Source organism: Hakea prostrata, chromosome 10, assembly GCF_041222555.1.
Source record: "Hakea prostrata isolate BN-2017 chromosome 10, UWA_Hpros_2, whole genome shotgun sequence".
In the NCBI taxonomy this organism is placed as follows: Eukaryota; Viridiplantae; Streptophyta; class Magnoliopsida; order Proteales; family Proteaceae; genus Hakea; species Hakea prostrata.
Window position 1 is genome coordinate 702,711 of NC_142609.1, and position 21,929 is coordinate 724,639.

A 21,929-nucleotide genomic window follows, 5' to 3' on the forward strand; every position below is an offset into this window, starting at 1 on the left:
GAGAATTCCTTCTTCATCAAGGCAGCACAAGTGAGAGGGGGTTCCTAAAAGGGTATGGAAACTCATATGGAGTATGGCAGGGATTCCCAATCTCAAATCCTTCCTTTGGAGACTCTGTGCAGAAGGAATGACCACTGGGAAATTTTGATAAAGAGACAAATCAAAGGTTATCCATGGTGCAAGGTCTATGGTGCTGAAACAGAAACATCTGACCACATTATAAGAGGATGCAATTTCGCAAAGGCTGTTTGGTTCGACAGTTCACTCTCCTCTCTTGCTCCTTTCCTCCCCATGGTTGCATGAGGTGTTAGCTGTTTCTCCTGGGCTTCCCCCACCAAAAAAAAAAAAAGAAAGAGCTGTCTCTATCGCTGCCCCATGGCTGTTGGTAATCAAGTGTCAACCATGTGGTGCAGCATGTGAGGAGGCCTGTGAGAGTTGTTATTTAGTGCATAAAACCATCACAATGTTGGGAGCAGGAGATAGCAAATAAATTATGAATTGAAGCATGTGTCTATGAGTCTATCTATCTTTCACCTTTAACTCTAATTGAAACATAAATCTAATGGTGATCACAATTAGATTAGACCCCACAACAACTTTTTAAGTCTCTTATTAATCTCTCTTATCTCTTATTTATAGAATGATAAATACTCTCCTTTACCCCTTTCTACTCAATAAAAGACAAGATAAAGAGTTACTCCTCCAACCACGGCGACGTCTGCGGATTGCTTTCTCGCCCCCATTTGCTTTGCTAACACTGACTGTGACTACTACAGAAAAGAAAAGATAAAAGACTATTGTGACGGAAAGATGGGGTTTTTTTTTTTTTTTTCTCACTTTTCTTTTAGTGGCACTGATCATTTTAGTCATTTTAAGAGTATTGCCATTTGAAGTCTTAATCTTATTCTGTAAGGCATTAGTCAATCTCTTGGATGTACATTAACTAATAAAGGAAGCTTCCTATAACAAGTTTAATTACTTACCTAGTTTTAACTTTTAACTAGTAAAGGAAGCTTACTATAACAAGTTTACTTACCTTACCGACTCAATCATTTGCTTTCCCCTAAAGCCTTATTTCTTCTTAATAGTTATGGAAGTTTTGTCTTCATTATTATTTGAAAACAGGAGGCTTAACTAGTTTGTTCTCTGGTTTTAAAATTGTTTGGAAAGCCCCTAAAATCTTGCATCTTTTCTTTGGTGGTGATACTTTTTTGTCCTAACGTACGAATGCGGATGATATCCTTACAATCAAAGTTGTGCTGGACATTTTTGCTGATTTGACTGGACCAATGACTAAATTTAAAAAAAAAAAAGTGAAGTGTTTTTCAGTTAAAAAAAAATGAAATGGTCAAATTGAGTTCAATTTTTTTTGAATAGACAATTTTTATATATTGGGAATGGTGACATCACATAATACACCATCAGGCAAATTTGGCAAATTGAACCCACAACATCTTCTTCACCAGGAAGTGCAAAATCAAAGAACTTAAGTCCAAATTGAACAGCTTGGAGAGGCTTCTTCTTCTTATTCTTTTTTCTTTTTTTTTTTTGGGTAAAAACCGTTTGGAAAGCCTTGTATACTTTCTTTTGCAGGAATATCTGTAGTGATAAAATCACAATCATGTATAGGGAAATGGATGTGTATCAGTGCATGTCAACAATTCTAGCTGGGCCCGATGATGGACTTCTGTTTTTCTTTGATTAGATATTCCCTATTTGCTTAAAATCAATATTATGACTTTTCTAAAACCTCCAAGGAGTATAAATATCAACACCTCAAAAGTTTGAAACTCTATAAAGCCAGACTTATCACCACCCCAGCCCCCCTTGACATAAAACAATCAGTTTCCAAAAGAGTCGACAATAGCTGTTGGAGGTGTAATTGATTCTAAATGCCTCAGATCCTTCAATGGAGTTGTTCATTGGCAAAATCTCATAAGCTTTCACGGAAATTAGTGATCTTGGTTCGGTTACAGTTAGTACAATTTACGATTTGGATCCACACAACCAATTTGCTGGATTTGCTATGTATAGCACCATCACCTAATTTCGAGAAAACCCACAAGCATTGGAGACTTATTACAATTTCAGGTGGAAAATCATTGATGAGTGCTTAAATAATAAATGGCACGACAATAGCAGGCTTAAAGAGGGGCAATGATGTGAGTAGCCAATTCACACCAACCGTTGCCAACTTCAATTTTTCCAAGCACCAGAATAAATTACCTGAATTTTGACCTCTTTATCACATTCGTCAAATTAAGACTACTGACATGGAAAGAAACGATGACGCTTGACGATTTGAACTTTCCCCATCTTACTACTGTTCAATGAATTTGATTTTAACCTGAATCTAATAGCCAGCGGTCCATCGAGTTAGGATATCATTTCCGGGTTAAGAACACACAAGAGTTCCTTCCCCCTTGGTCAACATCAGATCAACAATTAGACAACCTTTTCTTCTTCTTTTTTGGGTAATCACAATTAGACAACCTTTTCAGTTGCGGATCAATGAAAACATTTTATATTTATTAATATACATTTGTTTTCCAAATGAAGCTCCAAATTTGTGAAATAAGAACCTACTGTTTTAACATTGAAAAGACCAGATCATCCATTTTGAAACGATGGAACTTCCCCCATTTCTACAACCCAAAATGATTCGGTTTTTCAGCAGTAGGGATTCAACTGAGAGGGCTCAAAAGTAAGGAAGCTACAAGAGAAACAACATACACTTGCAACTCTGTTGCCATTGCACTATCCCACCTTAAAAACACAAAAATAACTATGGACCATGCCAACTGATAAACGGTTCTCCTACAGATACAACGCCAGATTTACAAGATGAAAACCAATTTAGAAGGGATGGGGGGGGGGAGAGAATAAAGAAACTAAAAGACAACAGCCAAAGAGGAAAGGAAAAATTGCAAAACCCCCCAAAAGAGAAAACCTGTTAGGAGCTACCAAGCAACTGCAAATCACCCATCACAATTCTAATGCCAAGGAAAAGAGGTCATAATGGTAAATTAAAAAGGTAAAAGAAGACTAAAATATTCAGAGATCCTGAGAAGAAGTTGAACCTGCCTCGCTACAACTAGGAAAAATCTCAGGAGGCATGACCAGCCCTCATCTACATTTTATTGCCCTGCAGTAAGCAAGATCAACCAAGACCCAGTCCAAGAAGTCGGGCAGCGTTCGCATCCGACCCAACCCATCCTCAGCAGCAAAACTTCCAACCCAACTCATCCAGGCAACCAAGCTACTACAGGCCATCTCAGTTAAGGAATCAGTCCACAGATATATCTAACATCCATTTGCCACCCCATTAGCTACAACCATCCCATTAGTTACAATTCTCTTCTCCACCACCGTTGGTTTTGCACCCTTCAGGGCAGCTCCTCCAATCGACCCATTCTCTTCAGGGATCTTGCATTCACCATTTGCCTGAACAGCTGCAGCTGCAGCAGCTGGTTCCTTCAGCAAAGCAGACACCACCTCAGAAGGAGGTTGTAATCTTGATTTTCCATTAGCTGTCTCTTTATCAGCTTCATCAGAAGCAGCAACATCAGTGGGCTTCCCATCGCGGACCTACATCAGCGGGGAATCAAGTTGAGCGGAAATTACCCAAAGAATATTTAGTAAACTACAAATCATAGCACTCTTTAGCTATATTGCTATTTCAACTTCACATTAATTCCTTAAAATCAAGTGAACAAATAGGTCAAGAAAATAAAGGATTGCACCAACTGGTGCCCCTCAGGAATAAGGAATCCTTTTAGAAGTTAAAATTTCAAGAATAAATTATCGACTTACGGTCATCAACTTTCAACAGGCAGTAACAGATGGAGAAGGCAGTAGAGGAGACTGATGCAGAAGCAACAGTCAAAATTAATCGTTCAAATGTTCCAATCTGACTAATCACCAGGAAAAAAGCAAAAAGCATCTTCAGGCCCATACAACACAATGAGTCGCCGTAAAGCATCGGCTCACAGGAGAAGCACAAGCAATAGAGAAGAGAGTGTTTGGGGGGCAGGGGGGAATGTGAGAGTGGTGCTGAGGTGTGACAGCAGCTGGCTGACATTTGACATGCACAAAACTCAAGGTCCATGTTTACTCTTCAAGGGCTAGCTTTGAAGTCCCTCACAACTTACCATGTATAATCAATTTATAAGTAAAGATGCATGAAAAAAAAAAGTATTGAGTTGGAAAACAGTCTAGTTCTTTACCCAAAAAAAAAAAAAAAAACAGTCTAGTTTGATAACTTCTCAATTTGAGTTGATTGAGAGCACCAAATTGTACTCTCTAGAACTACTGATGGAAACACATTTACCTATCAGATTCAAATATAAAAAGCACTTCCTTAACTTCAACTGCATCTGATAATGGCATTACTGATCATCTCCAGGTATTATACAAGTGCAAGTGTGACAGGCAAATACCACTTCAGCCTTTCGTGTCCATTTTGTGTATCCATGTTTACATGACATTTTATGTGAGAGTCAAATTTCCAAGACTTCTTGCACCAGCAACCGAACAATATTGAGCGCAGAATACCAACTGGTAGGGGACTGAGGCACAACCTATCCTTCCCTAGGGCGAGGGCTTACCCCCAAAATGTCATTCTAAATGAAGATTGGGGGTTTTGCAGGGTTGTGCGGCAGGGGAAATGATAATGGCCACAGAGAGACAGAGAGAGGTGGAGCAGGGCTGAATCATGCTGGGGTACAATGGTTCGTGGGGGGTGAATCCATGTGTGTTTATCCTGACTCAAAGAATTAGGTCGAAATGAACCAGAACACAGATATCTAGATAGCTCCAAAGCTTTTTCAACATTTCTGTTCAAGTTGATTCCAATTTAACTGAAATTGAGAGAGAAAAGCATACCACACAGCTTAACTGAAATACAAATCCAACCAAGGCAAGATATGTTACCTGCTTCTGAAACTGCTGTTGCTTAGCCCTCTTTTCCTGCATCAACTTCTGTCGACCTTCATAGAATCCAAAGTCATCCAGGATGCAAGTCTTGCTGGAATGATCTTTGAATATTTTAAGCATTTGAAGCCCCTGCTCGAACTTGACCTGCAAACCACCAGTACTGTTGCTAAACAAGCCAGATAACACAAGCTGTATCTCACATTATTGAAAATGCTTAAACAGGGTACAAACCTCCTGGGTGTCTCTACTGTTAGTAACAGGCTTGTTCTCATTGTTCTCAAGAGTGATGTGCTTCAACAAACTGTTCGGTACATCCTTTACAATGTGCCACTTCAAAGGGAAACAGCCATTCCACTTGTCTTGCTGCCAATACTCCACGCTCTTGTTGAAATCAACAGGGCCTTTCATTTCAGCAACTCCAACAAATTGCCCACTGGTATTGACCTGAGAAGAAAAAAATGCAGCAGGGTGAAATCATTTGTTTCTAGAGTAGGTGAAAAGTAGAAGTCTATTAACAGGATTTTGTCCCACTCACCGAGAAGAACAAAAATACAGGGCAGCCAACAGACTTCCCCAGAGCCTCCTGATATCCAAGATCTAACTTCTTGTTGCCATTGGGTGTGCTAGCCCATACACCATACTTTATGCTCTTGTGGACATCATCCTCACTATAGGATTTAATAATAAAGAATTTTGCATCTGAATACTCCTCTGGGAACTCTGGCCGGTTGTACTGTTCTCTGTCTGGATTTAAATTTGAATTCTCCTTTTCCTCCTTTTCAACAGTAGTATTCCCGTTTAGGGGCTGATTCTGTCCCTTTACTGCTAGCGTGATGGGTACAAACCCCTTTTGGTTTTTAAAGCCTTTGGCTCTCGGTCCCCTATTCAGTTCATTCAAACCATCCATATTCTCATTTCCATAACCAAAGAAACTATTTCCACGTCCTCTGTTTTTGTACTTGCTATCAACAGCAAACCAACCACGTCCATTTTGCCTGGAGTCATAGCCATTAAATCCTGGACCACTTCTGACAGTATTACTACCATACATCCTGTTGTTTGGGTATATCCTGTTCATGAATCCTGGAGTAGGATTAATACCAGATGTGGGTCTTGGGTGGTGCAAACCCTGCAAACAATTTTTGAATCAGTCCAGCATCAAAGCATCCAAGAGGTAATTACAAAAATGACTTATCAGCTTACTGTAATAAAAATGATACACATATGCTCACCATGAGGTGGGGCATGGGCCTCAGATTTGGATTCCTCCCAGAAGGACCGTTACTGGCATGCGACACAGTTGAAGAAACAGAGCTGCTTGTAACTGGCCTGGGCTGCCCATCAGAGAACACTGGACCTTCTGCCCAAGGAAGCGGTGACCTCATCCCATCAAAACCAAATCTAGGGTCCTGATAACCGGAAGCAGGTACGCCACCTGGTAAGACACCCCTAATATATGAGCCATTCGAATTCAAAGACGAATTTTGGTAGCTGGGTCTTAATGGACCTGAAGCATTATTCCCATTCGCATTGCCATTTGCAATCCCATTGCTATTACCCTTAGCTGTTTCCACAGACAGTGGGACTTGCTCAGGCGCAACAGAGGTAGAAACATCCCCTTGTGGAGCAGCTGACTGGTTAGGAGAGTAAGACCCACCAGGGGGGGTTGGTGGCTGATAATAAGGAGAAGGATACTGGTAGTGTTGAGGCCCATAAAGTTGACCATCATGTCCCATGGTAGGTACGGGCGAACCTGCTGGGGAGTATGGCCCATAAGGCGGGTAACCATAACCATGATGATACATGATTGACCCATTATCCCCGTAAACTCCCTGTCAACAAACAAGATGACACGAAACTTAAAGCCAACTCTTGGGCATTGCAAGTGATAATAATAAATGTTAAAAGAATGAAAGATAAACCATCCAAACGTGCCTACAATCGAAGTCACAATATGAAAGTAAAATGACTCACAGGAGACACCTCCACTCCATCCGGGTTTAAATATCTAGGGTAGTCTTCCCAATCATTCATCGTCCCATCATAACCTGGAATTTTGAATCTATCATGATTAAAACACACTATGAAAATGGACCAATGGAACCCAATCAAAGGTAAAACATTATAAAACAACTCTGCATTGATAGCAACAATGGATATAATTAATTATTCCATATTAGCAGAACCTTGCACAAAAATCACATAGGAGAATAAACAACCAAGGAAATATAAGGTTACCTCCATAATAATAAGCTGTAGATGGGTATCCGTTAGGAACATAGCACATAGATGTATCAACGTAGTCCTGAAGCAGAGGAGTTGGAGACCTCTCTGACTGGTTTTGACCGTTTGGCAGTCCACCAGAATCAACTGATCCATACTGTATTGCAGAAGCCTGTGTATAGAAAAACACGAACGAAATCATATCAAAGATCTAAAGGTTTATAGTCCAACAGTAATATAGGGGCCAAAAAATGGCAGAAATTCCACATCGAAAAATAAAGGAACATTCCATAGTTACAATTACCTTCTTGGTCGCCTCCGGAACTTCGAGAGCCTTGGGCTGAGTATCTAACGACAATTTCTGCAGTAAATCCGCAGGCTCTATAGTAAATATGAGTTAAGGGAACAATATAAATTGCTACGCGATGCAGCTTCAAAAAACCTTAGCATGTTGTACATCATTAAGACAAATCAGAGCAAACTCAGAAGTATCATCTTCCAAGGTGTGATATATAAACCAAAAAGTTATCCGCACAAGTCGGAGAACCCAAAACAGATCTCTTCGAACTGAAATTCAAAGAACAAAAAGACCTGGTACAGCAAAAATCTACCCTAGACTCCTTTGTCCCAACAGCATATCGGTTCTTGACCTCTGCGAACTAGAAAAGGCCACATCAAATTCCAACTATGAACAAAAAATTTATTTTAATTTTGACTAATTAAAAGAATCTCAAGAAAAAGTTCCGCAAGCTAAAATATCCACAATAAAAAATAAAAATAAAAAACAGCAGAAACTCACATCAAAGAACCTATTCAGCAGATAAAAACACCACCCAGGAAGAAGATATTAAACATGGATCGTCCCAAAAGATATTGAATCAAATAAATCACACGAAGACCATCTAATATGAACAAAGAAACTCAGCACAATATGAATAAAACCCTAGAAAAAAATATAAAACCCATGTAGGGCTGAAAAGGGGACGACAGACATATCCATAATTCCCAGATCCACACGTAAAACCTAACAAAACCCATAAAAGTAATCGAAGACCTGCAGAAAACAAGCGGGAAAGAATAGAAAACCCTTTCTGATAAATCAATCTGATGGCAAAATAGATCATGGAGAAAATCAAAGACAGAAACAATCCTTAATACGAGGAACAAAGCAAAGCAGTACAACGAAAGTTAGTAAAGGATACGATCTGCAGATGGAGCGACAGCCGCCATGATCCAATATTCGGAGGAGATGAGCGGTGGGAGGAAGAAATCCTAAACCCTGAAAAACGAAAACGTTGAGATACAAAATGAATGAGAGAGAAAAACCCTAAGAGAGAGAAAGAGCCGCCAAGGGTTTGGGGTTTTGGGGCAAAGAGGATTCTGACGATGGAAAGCGGTGATTCAAATAGCACCACGCCCCCCCTTCAAAAATATCAAAATCCGATATTTCCCCTTTCCCAATTCCTCCTCGGGTGTTTTTCTTCTTTGGCACTTCCCCACCTTTCTATACTTTTCCTTCTTTTTCCCACTTTCCACTCGGAGTCACGTTGTACGGTTCTCCACAACGGAGGGAGGGGAGGGGCTTGTCATGGAATTATGGAAACCCTAATTTCTGAAGGCCCAGCCTGTCCCCAGCCCACAACCACACCATATCTAATCTAGGCTTTCCTTTTCTAAGTGGGCTTCGATGAGATTTTTAAGGCCTTTACACTGCTGGCCTGGTTCTTCAAATAAAATTCTTACGTAAGGCCGAGATTTAATAGAATTCATGTGGCGTTCTTCCAATATTAGGCATCACCACGTCGAACGCAACAGCCTAGCAAAATCCCAATAAAAGGATTATATTCCCCTCCCCTTAACCCAAAGAAAAAGGACTAAACTCCTCCAACTGTAGCCAGGGAAAGCGTTTTGGATAAACGAACTTCGGATTTTTTTGTTAGATTACAAGTCAAGATAATTCGGTATCCTCTACCTATGTTAATCCTTCACCCATCTATAGTTTTTTCTTGGTTTGATGGTTAGATCTTAGTTACTCATCCAACCTTAATTATGGTAGGTATTTGTTTATCCAATGTGATTGTTTATAGCAATGTGGTTTTTTAGGTCTTCGATGGATGGTGTGTGTATATCAACAAGTTGGGAGGATAGCGCTATCTTCTCGTTGGGTAACGATTTTGGAAGGGATTCAGCGAGGAACAGTGTGGCAAAGAGATGAGAGTGGAAGTTAAAGAATTTGATCCAACTATCGGTGGTTGCAGAACATTTTGCACCAACCAATTTCACAACAATGACCTTCTTTATTTAGTTCCAATTTTGTTAAGAATTTTACATGAACATTCCCATGTCTCTTTTCGTAATATCCCTTTTCAATCATCTTGTTTGACTTTGACCAGGATATATTCTGCAGTATTGGCCCAACAACATGCCTAACTGTTTTTATTTTTTTGGTAAAAAGAACAAATATTCATTCAAATAAACTGAAAAAGATATAGAAGCATATAAAATAAGAAAAATACGGAAAAACATTAAAAGAAAAGATAAATGCATGCAAAAACACAACATTCAAACAAAACATCCGAAAACAAGGAGATGAATTGACCAAATTGTCGTACATGCAATAAACAGGCCAATGAAGAAGTTTTATTATCCAGCTGTCGTTGCAACAATTGTGTGGCATTCTTCTTCCTTTTTTATGAAATAAATATTTTCATTTGATGTTGTATGTATATTTTCTTACATTTTAATGAATGTCAACATGATTAACTCCTTAAAAAAAAAAAAAACATGGTTGACTCCTTAGCAAGGAAGGATTGTGGCTGATTTTTTTCCAATAAAGCTTTGGACACAATTTATGTGAAAGGATCCTTTAACCCTATTAACCAAAAGAAATGGTAAGTTGGTATGGTAAAAGATCATATTATTGATTATGCTTATTTGGGATTAAGACATTTCTATTTCTTTTAGGGATTTTTAACTCTTTATGATATGAATTGTCATCCTAATTTATATATTTAAATCTATTTTCGAATAGAAATTAAATATGGGTAATTTTCAGCTAGATCTCCTAAGGTTTAGCCTAAAGTCAAAGACTAAATTTTGCATTTGGCTCCCATATAGCATTGAAATATGACTAACTGTTAAGTCAATAACGAGTATTGTTAGTCTAGCTAGCTTCAGGATGAAAATATCATTTCATCATCTTTGCCGACCTCAAATCTGTAAAAAAAATAAATCGAACACTAGGCTCCACTCGATGAACATGTAATGTCCCAAGGGAGCAAGGCAACATGAAATCCCAAACGTGGGCATTGTGAGTTGATAATGTGCCTGCCGATTAATTCATTATTCTTGAAAATATATCACATTTATTATGATAATAAAAATATAGTTGTAATCTTGGTGAAGAAACAAAATGAATTAAATTATTTATTTTTATTTGCCTTATAAGTATATTTTTTTATTCTTTCATTAATGAAGGTGGAAATAGAAAAATCATATCCTTTTGCATTAAGCTCAAACATGCATGATAACAAAACACCCCTGAAAAAAATATTTTACGAGAATATTATGATATATTTCAAGAAACCACCCGAAATCGATGGCCAGGCCACCGTGCAGATTCTCCTCATACTAATTCTTTTGTGCAAAAAGCATAGAAGAGCCATTTTTTGTGGTTAATTTTAGAGCATAGATTGATGAAATATATTCTATGACAATAAAAACCAATTTCACTTGTTCCATCCCTCTAACATTTTCAAGTAAGTAAAGCCCAATAAAACATGAATGCAACTTCAGGTATGTAATACATTAGTGACTTGTGATGAACAACTTAAGTGGTTGATGATCGTTGTTAAAAATTAATAATAAAATATTTGAAAAAGCTTATACCATTTTTAAGAACTTATGAGAAAGATATTATCATGATATAATTCATTTCACCAAATGAAATTATGTTTGAGAATCTAATATTAATAACATAATAAGTATATATTGTATTAAAAAAAAAGGCCTTTGTGAGTTACATCACATTAATGGAGTAGAAAATACTTCATGAAGTGTAGGTCTTTTATATACATTAAGTAAAGATGCACATGCAACCAACGGGGGTTGGTCCAAGTGGTAAGCAGCTTGGTTCGCTTAAGCAAGGTTTCGGTATTGAATCCTTGTGGATGCAAAAAATCTCCATTGGGAGACTCACTCACCACAGCCAGGTGTGTAATGCGGGTTGAACCACCGGTTAATAAACCGGGGTTGGCAAACCAAAAAAAAAAAAAAAAAGATGCACATGCAATTGTTGACACTCGAATATGAGCTTAAAAATATTATCTTTTTCAATTATGTATTCTACTTATTGTATATTTTTATTTGGTATTTGGATCCTAATTAATTTATTATTTATTAGTAATGTTACAAGTTAATTTTGATTAAGAACCAAAAATTACTAATGCAAATATGTGAAAGTTCAACCAATACAAGTTTGAATTGAATGTTTGTCAACCTGCATCCATTGTTTCACTTTCGGCGAGGCTTCACATTTTTAGATGCAATCCTAGAAATTTCGCTCGCTCCACTTGCATCCTGCATGTAGTATTTGAGGACGAGGTCTTATTCCTAAGATGCTCTAACTTTTTTTGGCTCAGCACTTTGCAAATCAAATGTGATGCTGAATTACGCCATCTATAAATACACAAAATTTGTGAATTTGGTTGTGGAAAGAGTCCTAGATTGATATTCAAACCTTCTCCCCCTCTGATCCTAGGTTGTGGAATCCAATTTGCTTTCGTGTGTCCTTTGATTGTACATAGGTACATCAATAGATATGCCAATTTTATGGTTGATATGATCTCTATCATCCAAATTTACATTCTAACGTCCAACAAAATTGAAAACATTGATAACTTTATGCATTGATCATGGCTATAGCGTGTACAAAATCAAGAAATAGAGATGCATAACCTCACCTTCTTGAAAACAAATTCAAATTTCACAAGGAATGGGCCTATAAGCCCAAGGGATTTGGGAAGGAGGACATTCTTTGTCTTACTGTCTTTATATAGGAGGCTACCACCATTGTGCCTAAACACATCCACGATTTGCTTTGATTTTCGACACTACATCGAATCATCTATCATCTCTAACAATTGCCACATCATCAAGTTCATTTCGGCAAGATTTCCATTGAGGGTTTTTATGGTGACTACTTAAAGAACATAACAGGTAATTTTGGTTCTCTCTTACAAGTTCAATGGGCTTTTATGGTTTAACTGATAAACTTTTGTATAGCCAGCCTAGCTGCCAATTCATCTATACATTATACAATTTTTTTGCTGCTGCAACATTCTCACAAAGATCAAAAGATGCGATGATCAGCTAGCTCTTTTATTTATATTAATTTCATACCCACATTATCCTTGAAAAAGGAACATATATAACAAATTAAATAGCCTCAAAAGTGTTCAAGATGATCAATCGTACTGAGTGAAGAATCAGCAGTAGCAGCTATGAAGTCTTGATCAGTAGTGTTCACACATACTACTAATGGACTTCTGACCTGATGAAAGCCATCTGACCACACTATCTCTCCAAAGTCGTATCTCCCTTGGGATTGCTTAAGTGGTGTTAATGTCACATAGTAAGAGATTTCTTCCCTTGCACGACTGAAAATGAGGAACTTCGGCCAAACCCAAACCTCAACTCCATGAGGATTCTCAACCCTGACAAAGTAAACAGCTCTCTTTCCACCTTCATTACGTACAGTCCTCTTGACTGTAGTTGTAGAACAAAGATTCGAAACCGTAATGGAAGGATAGTTGATGTGTGTATTGGTGTTGAGGTCTGTGAATCTAGAACAGTCAGTTTCAACACTTGAAGGTGTGAGAACCAGTTTGTCTATTTGTTCTTTGGAGTAGCCAATGTTGCAGAGGAAGACGATGTAGTCCTGTGTTTTCAGATCATAAACGAGTCCAGGATCGATTGCCCTCAAGGGGTTTACATGACCTGCACCGATGTCAAAGGCATCTGCAACTTCCATTGATCCTTCTGCCAGTATATCATCTTCTTCTGCATCTTTTGTGCAAGCTGATCGAAATGGCATGGATGATGAAGCATAAGTACAGTGGTTTGACTGATGTTTGGCTAACATTCTCTGGAGAATTTATATACATTTTAGTCATGTACCTGTAGTCATGAGGGCTGACCTAATGGCTGCAGAAGACCATTTTGGATGAGCTGATTTGATAAGTGCAACCACCCCTGAGACATGAGGGCATGACATCGATGTTCCTGATTGAAAGTTCCAATTCACAGAGCGGTGATCAAAGGGAAGCCCAGATGGTGGGGAAAGTGAAGGCCATGCTGCTAAGATACCCACTCCTGGTGCAGTTATATCTGGCTGTTTTGGATGAAAAATTTGACCCATATTATGAATTCTTTATAAATATTAGATTTTATTTAATATATATATATTTTTAATTTTTTCAAACCAACTTTAATTCCTTCAAAATTTTTATTGTCATCATCAACACCAATGACTCCCTTGGAGTTACTGTCTCTATATAAGAGGTTGCTAAGCTAAGCACATTCATATTCCTTCAAATTAAACAACTGAACCAATCAAGATAATCCGAGTTACGTAGCTTACAAGTCCAATGATTAATTAGATGAGGGCCAATCAATCCTACTGGACATGGAGATCATCATCTTGGTTAGGGACTCAGCAATTAGTCTCCCTTTTAAAAAATAAATAAATAAGAATTTGACTTTGATACCAAGGACTTGATGTCCCCAACTAGTTGGTTGGTCAGGTTGGTTGTTTACAATTTGGTGCAGGCATAGAATTCACAAGCCATACCTTAAGAATATCTGTAGAGAGTGAGCTTGGGCCTCTGGAGGAGAAATAAGCTACTGTAGGTGCTGGTGTCTGGCCAATGGTAACATCACTTGGCATAATCTGTACTACAGGAAGCCTTGAAGGGCAATACATATCATTATAAATATATAGATAAAAGATAGTGTACCTTTGGAAGTTGGAACCTAATTAATCTTCTCTACCTTCTCATTTGAGAATTTGTTTTAGTGCTAAAATCTAATCCAAGAATGCATATCAAGCATAATTTTGAAGCTTATGTTGTTGAACATTTATGAACTTACTTGGGGGAATTGACATAGTAATGGTAGATTCGAGTCCCTTGGTTGATGTCAATGAGAATGGTGGGAAGGATATCAATTTCAGGTAATTGGCTGCTCATAGGCTCTGCTAAGAGTAAAGCTGATGCATTGGCTCTGCGAACCGCTACCTGAGCTTCAAGACTAGAACCAGCCATGGTGGAGATACACAGAAACAACCTTCCAGCTGAGGCTTTTCTTCCTGTCCAGTTTTCAGTTGTGCAAACCCTAGACGACATCGATGATTCAAAGATTAGTACAAAACCATGCTAATTCTTTTACCCTAAACTTTTGAATATTTAGGGGGGGAGAGAGAGAAGGATGAGTACCCATCGAGAAAATAGTTGCCGGCATCCACTAATTTCAACTTCAATGGTTTCACGTTGAAGCTTTGTCCCTAATAACAAGCAGAGATTTACCTGGGTTAGAACCAATGAATAGGTGTTCGACAAATTGTCTGAAAGAGAGTTGTCAAAGTTTACCACGACGGAAATGGTATCATCGTCTATGGTCAAGAGTGCGGTAAAGGAACGATCGATGGTGGAGGCAGCCACACTAATTCCCCATGGGCTCACATTTTCAACCAGACCCGGAGTCCGGCCGTCGTTTCCGGCGGAGAAGACCACAGTAACCCCCAATTGTGACGCATGGAACGATCCAATGGCGGCGCTAGATGCGAAGAATGGCGACAGAACCACCCCTTCCCCGAACGACGCCGAGATCACGTGGACCCCATCGCACAACGCATCGTCGAAGGCCGCAAGTACATCTGCTTCGGAGCAGCTTCCGTCCAGCCCATTCGTCCAACACGTCTTGTAAACAGCCAAACGTGCCCTTGGGGCTCCACCCCTGGCCTTGCCGAGCCCAAGGCCCATGAAGCTCGCATTGTTCACTACGGAGCCCACGGCAGTAGACGAGGTATGGGTACCGTGGCCCAATGCATCTCGGGCCGAACGGTACTCTGCGTTAGGCCCAGTTCTGTTAAGTGGACCAAACTCTTGCTCGAAACCGGCGGCGTAGTAGCGTGCACCGATCAGCTTCCTATTGCATGCCTTGGATGGCTCGAATTTCTCTCCCTCCACGCACTTGCCTTTCCAAGATGACGGAATCGGCCTGGTTCCGGGTTCTTCTCTGAAACTCTCCGATTCAGGCCAGATACCTTTAATCACGACGATAACCCAGTCAAGTTCATATTTGAAAATACATAATTAAAGAGCTAGCTAGCTCATTATTGCATCGAGTATTCTTGTTTGATAAGAAGTTTGAAGCACTAATATGTAATCGTGTATACAGAGTCACAGACCCGGTATTTACATGCAGAACCAGTAACTCATCATCAGTCCACGAAATGGAGACTAAAGAACCATTATTGATCAAGGCATTTATATACTGTAGTTGTGCACTTAATAATTAACAGATACAATTAAAGCAGATTACGTATGATTCATTTGGAGTCTCTATTTCATCAGTAGCCAGTGTGTAGTGCACTAATTAAGTTTCACAGTTGGACGTGGAATGTATTGATTTCATCAGTTATCAGGTATGATCATTTGAAGTCATATTTCTTTTTTCATGTATGTATCTGTGTTGTGTTGTTAACCTTTTAACTGAGAAACAGTAATTGCCTTCAATTATAAGGAAAGAAGGAAGATTATGAGGATTGGAAAAAAGAAGACTATCTATATAGGAAAAGAGAGAGAGAGAGAAGTTTAAAGTGGACTACCTGTATCAAAGATCCCAACCACAACATCATCACCATATGCTAGCTGCAGTGGAGTTCCTTGACTGTGATCCAAGGTAAGACCCAGGAAATCCCAGCTTCTAGTAGTGTGTAATTTCAATGTCTTGCTCCTGAACACTGATATCACCCCTTCCATCTCTGCATATTTAGCTTTCTATCCATCACCATTTCTCCAAATACCCATTAACTAGATAAAATTAAAAGCACTAAGAGCTGATAATCTTACTGGCCAAGGTGGCTGCCTGTGTTGAATTGAGCCTTGCAGAAAAGCCTGAAAAGCTATGCTTATAGCTGTACAGCAAGGAATCTTTTGCGGCTTCTTCACTGTAATGACAAATAAACAAGAGTTACTAAACTGGTGCTCAGAACTAAGAGGGGTAGGTCACTGATTGATGAAACTTAGTTTAGTTCAGCCAATAGCTAGTGACCAATACCTAGCAAAGACATCAGAGAGGAGTTGGACATGGGATTTGGTTGTGAGAAGAGGATCTTGCACTTGGGTAAGCCCTAAGTAGACAATGTGAACCTGTGAATTAGACAAAACCAGAATCAAAGTTGAAATATGAGATTGATTACTAAGTAGAGGGAAGGGCAGAAGAAAGCTCATGAAACACTTGCTGAAATAAAGGTTTATTACGTGATATGTACACTCTGAGTGAACATGATAAAGTGAAAGTAAGAGGAATAGGCCCCAAAACCAATGAAAAGAAATGGCCATATTGTCTCCCATGGAAGAACCACATGGTGGGTTAGGATTAAATAGACGGGCAAAGTTTAGCGTATGATTCTATTGTGGTTGGCCATGAACTAGGCTGCGTGCACTGTAAGTCTACAAAGCTGCAAGAACACTGACATGAACCCATGGGAGAACATGATTATACTTTCCCTTCAAAGCTATATTACTGTACAAACACCAATAACGCCTCTATCTCTCTCTCTACACCACCTATTACCTAGCAGCTAATGCTTCATCCCTATCCAAATATAAGAAAAGCAGATTTTTTTCCTCTATTGGTTTCTGTAGTTAGGATCTAGCTACCTTCTCTGTAGGTAAAACTGATAAAATACCTCCATGAAGTTCAATGATACTTCTCATAAGATATATCGGGAAAGCTATAGCCCATGGTTAGGATTTCAAAATCAGATGGGGACAGTTTAAAAAATAAGACACTAATACTTCAAATTGTTTTTTCACTTACTTGGAAGTTTTATTTCTTTAGTATAGATACTTGGTGTAGTTATTCAGTTCCGTTTTTGTTTTTTTTTTCCTCACTCAAAATGGAAATAGTCTTCATTTGAAATGTACTTTCGGATTCTAGTCATTTGGGATTGAAGATATATAGTGTTTCATAAAATCAGTTATATAGTTCTCTTGTCCAGAAATATTTATCTCAGAATTTTGTTTTAATGGATTGATGAAGTACATCAATCTGAAAATTTTTCATTTGAAATTCACCTTAAGTGGATTAATAATTTTTTCTTTCTTGAAATTAAGATGAGAACTTCACTGTCAAAACAAACAAAAGCATACCCACTGATATAGTTCATTTCTGCAGTAGTAAGTATATATACTTGAAAAGATAGGGTATTACATGCTCCATATATATGTGATAGTCAGCTGTGGTCATTTCATTATACTTTGTTGCAGAGTTGATTGTTAATTTAATGTCCTCTTAAGCTATTTTCCTATTAAAAATACACAGATAATTAAGTTTAACTAACAGTGCCAGGGTGGATTTTTATAGGTGACTACATGAATCGTTTAGGGACTATGTTGAGAGCATAGCTATCCTAATTAAATTTGCATTAGCATCTCTATGCTTAGGTTTAGCTATGGCCACATGCCTCTTTATGTAGAATTCATAATACAAGATTAAGGGAACATCAAAGGGGAGCCATCCAAATATATGACACATTTGGTTTTATAATTACACCCTAAGTCTCCCTATGAATAGAAACATGATCAAAAGCTAATTGAATTATATCAAATATATATGATTAATATAACTTGCAAATTTTTTTTTTTTGTGAGATACATTCGTACCCTAGCTAGCTTGTATGTTATTAAACTAGTTACTTATTCTTTTTTAATCTATACCATACATTGCGTGAATCAATCTCCATGCTATTGCGTAGGCGCTAATTGAAACATCCTCTATCTTCCAAGGCAATTTCACATCATTGGACTTTATACAATTTGAACACGGCACGCATACTTTGTCGAGAGGCATCCGATTCATTTATAGTGATCTATAATTATATCTAGATGCATATCATAATGTCAATTGAAGTAAAGCAACTAGTTTGCTTTGACACACTATAATATGATCAATTGTAACTTGTTTTAGAATGAATGAGTAGAGAAAATTGGACTTATTTAGAGCATTTGAAATTTGTTATTAATTTTATTTCAACTCTATATCTCCTAGCTAGATGAGGTGATGGTTTTCCTTGGGGATGGTTGGATTGAAAGGTTTCTAGTATCCAAGTCTGATATATGTCTTAAATGTGTACTTATTTTTGAAAAACGGAATATCAAAGAAAGGGAAGAGAATGAAGATTTAACTCACAGCCACAAAATTCTAACTTGAGAATGTGCCAAATTTCTTTACTAAGATTTTCCTGCAAAATTTTATTTCAGATGAAAATTAATTTTGCAGTCATTTTTGAGTTTCAAAGATGGTGAGACATAAGACTCCATGCTTTTAAATCAAGTTAAAGTAATGGGTTTAGATTACAATTAGGTACGTAGATTATATATTTTTGAACCTCAATCTTAGAAATGAATAGCTTATGAGGATTCCACTTAAAGGGAGCTACCTAAGGTACTGATATTTGAAACAAAAGGTTGATAACAAGATACATAATATAGATTAAAGGTAAAAACACTGAACACCAAGCTCACTGCTATGTGTTTTCATGAAGTTCATTTATGTAAATTTTAAGCCGGAAGCAAATCCCTTAATTCAAGGCATTATAAATACTTCACCACACAAGGACAAATGACTAAATTCACTTCTTGGATTTGAGTGAAGGTCTAATTTTTTATTTTATTCAGAAAGGAAGTAAGACTGAGATATCAGTGCTTTATGATCTGCCTTTGGAACCTTGTTCCTTATGGTAGAAACCCTAGCTCATAAATTAAGACGATGCCTTTCAGGAAGTTAATTCTTCTTAACTTTGTTGCGTGTCAATAGGTTGGATGAGTTAGTGACCATCTAATGGTTGTTTCTCTTGAACAGATTAGAATTGAAACAATCAATAAAGACAATATTGGCACATAAGATTTGGTGAATTTTGTACCTAAGATGATAAGGATCCACTGAGAGCTGAGGACCGAAAGAGTGAAGCTGGTTAAAACTCAAGTTCAGCAAAGCACGCAGACCCTTTGTGAAGGTGGGGGCATGAGGAGACAGCCCACCTGGGTAGAGAGGATTTGGACCCCGCAAAGCAGTTCCACTGGTTTATCCAACCTATTTGATAACTTGTCCTGTATCATGTCTCAAATCAATGTATACTTTCAGGAATAATTCATAGCTACTAAAGATCTTAGTATCCCTAGCATTTAGTTAGTCCTGTGTTATAAAATCCTGAAACCTTGAGCATATTTAAAAATTAAAACAAAATCATCTTTATAATGTCAGTAGCTGAAGATTTGTACTACAAACAATATGCACTTCTACCAGTCTGTAGGAGCTGTTTCTTTCGTGCTGTCACATATAAGACTCACAGATTGATGACTTCTCATCTGCCTAACATGTCATATGACAGTGCTAGAGCCTAGAAGCAAGATTCTAAACGTTTTCAGTCACAGCCAAACATAGAATTGGTGGATGTAAGGAGCCTTTTCTTGATATTCCTATCTGGAATAAATCCAAAAAAAGAAGGCTTTGATGGTCTTCTCATGAAAAGCCATGGGCTCTGACTTGATTGTGTTAATCTACATCACAAATGATATCAGAGAGAGGAAGTTGGGTGCTTGTTTCAAGCAGGTAAATGTCATATATGGTCTATTGATGTACCTGAGAGGAAGCCAACTGTAGTGGGAATTTTATCAGTTCATTTCTTTCAACTTAGTGGGGATCTCTATCTTAATGTTCTTCTCATTGAAGATGTGATAGGAGCTTGGACAGGTCATTTTATAGGGTTTCTAGGAACAAAAAAGAGAAATTAAAAAGTACCATTGACCCACCATTTGTATATACTTCAAACAGTATTCTCTCCCATGCTTTAAGTTCTGGGCCAGCCCTCTGAAAATTAGAATATGAAGCTTTTTTTCGCAAGTCATATATACTGACCTCAGCTTTCCACTGCATCTCCAAGCCCCAGTGTTATCTTTAAGATAATGCTCAGGCCCAAGAGTTGCAGGAATCTTCTATCTTTTTTTTGCCATTCTGGAAGATATTATTGTTTATAGTTCTCTTTCATCACACGATTGTGTGTGTGAGAGAGAGAGAGAGAGTGCTATGGATGTTTCAGTTCAACCGTATGCGTATGGGACCTAGGTGCACTCTCCTTGTAAAGGGTTTGTTTTGAAAAATTGAATTTGAAGTTTAATACATATTATTTTCTATATATTTTTTAGTTTAGGTAGTTTTTTTATTTATTGTAATTTCATAATCTAGCTATATCTCTTATTTTAATATTATATTATAGGCATTTTTCTTATTGTAATATTTTGTTCTAGGTAGATCTTTTATTTATTGTTCTTCTATTTTAGGTAGGCTATTTTCCTTATGGAGAAAGTTTTATCTTCCATTCATGTATTTATATGTATCAGTTTCTCAAAAATACATATATTAATACTCGGCTAATTCTAAACTTAACATGGTATCAGCCTAGTATTCAATCCATTTGCCAATCTGTCTACTCCTTATTTTGTTCATATCCGAATCCTAGTCCTAAACTTCCCCAAGTTTGAATCCTAATCCAAAACTTTCCAAGTTCGAATCGTAATCCTAATCTTCATAATGAAATCATCATTATCATGCCTAATAAAGTTAAAACCAAATTATAAAGAGAAACTAAATGATATAGCAAGTGTCAGTTCAATTTCAAATTAGGCGACAACTTGATGTTTATTAGGTATTTGTTGAAATTCTTACAAAATAGACTAAAATGTATCTTTCAAAGGCATCATCAAGACCCTTAAAAGCATTGACACCGCCATCCTTAATTCCAGGTTGATAATGTATTTCTAAAAGAAGTTGGATTTTCTTGATTAGTTTAAGACTACACCAACTAACAAAACATTATGGAATGCAGCTCTGTATAATAGTGAGAGAATGGTGAAGCACTTTTTTTGCATTGTCATTTTTAGGAGCTTTAATTTGAGTATCACTACTTCAGTGTGAAAACAGATTTCTCTTTTTCTCCCACTACTTCTAGTTGTTGTGTGTGAATTCCTTTTCATGGAAGTGACTTATTTTGATACCTCAATTTCTTCTTAATTAAGATCTAATCATAAATTATATGTTTCAATTTTTAAGTTACACTTAACTTATGTTTTAATATAAACCATTGATAGTTGTGTTTATAATTACTAGCTGGAAGTTAAGGTCTTGATACTTAAAACTAGATATTCAGGGTGTGATGCTATAAGCAAAACTTGTGCTTACACACTAACTTGGACATCATACACAAGTGGTTTCCCCCAAGATTTGGCTAGATTTAATAATATTGATACTAATTGATTTGATTCCTACCATGTACACAATTCCTATAAGATGACGTATTTTGCAAGCTGACGTAGATGTGTTTAATTATAATCTCTACTTTTGCAAACTCAAAATCTATATTAATCTAATGTTAATCATGCACTAGCAGGGTTTTCATTGGTTATCCATCTAGCTAACCAAAAATATTA

At 37.6% G+C, this 21,929-nt stretch overlaps 2 protein-coding genes across 2 annotated transcripts; both read right to left on the bottom strand.

Annotated features, from left to right (window-relative positions):
- Nucleotides 1-2,730: 2,730 nt before the first annotated feature.
- Nucleotides 2,731-8,566, bottom strand: ECT2 (evolutionarily conserved C-terminal region 2). Its single transcript, XM_089136838.1, has 9 exons — nt 8,361-8,566; nt 7,463-7,539; nt 7,174-7,330; nt 6,910-6,983; nt 6,168-6,767; nt 5,471-6,064; nt 5,167-5,379; nt 4,933-5,079; nt 2,731-3,588 (listed from the first exon to the last, which is right to left on the bottom strand). The coding sequence occupies exons 1-9, from the start codon at nt 8,386-8,388 to the stop codon at nt 3,304-3,306; spliced, it is 2,175 nt and encodes a 724-aa protein (XP_088992964.1). The 5' UTR covers nt 8,389-8,566; the 3' UTR covers nt 2,731-3,303.
- Nucleotides 8,567-12,409: 3,843 nt separating this feature from the next.
- UNE17 (Subtilisin-like serine endopeptidase family protein) lies at nt 12,410-16,781 on the bottom strand. The gene is made up of 10 exons (XM_089137366.1): nt 16,701-16,781; nt 16,498-16,589; nt 16,290-16,387; nt 16,046-16,201; nt 14,805-15,481; nt 14,652-14,719; nt 14,308-14,550; nt 14,009-14,123; nt 13,336-13,549; nt 12,410-13,236 (listed from the first exon to the last, which is right to left on the bottom strand). The coding sequence occupies exons 1-10, from the start codon at nt 16,779-16,781 to the stop codon at nt 12,605-12,607; spliced, it is 2,376 nt and encodes a 791-aa protein (XP_088993492.1). The 3' UTR covers nt 12,410-12,604.
- Between the last annotated feature and the right edge of the window lie 5,148 nt (nt 16,782-21,929).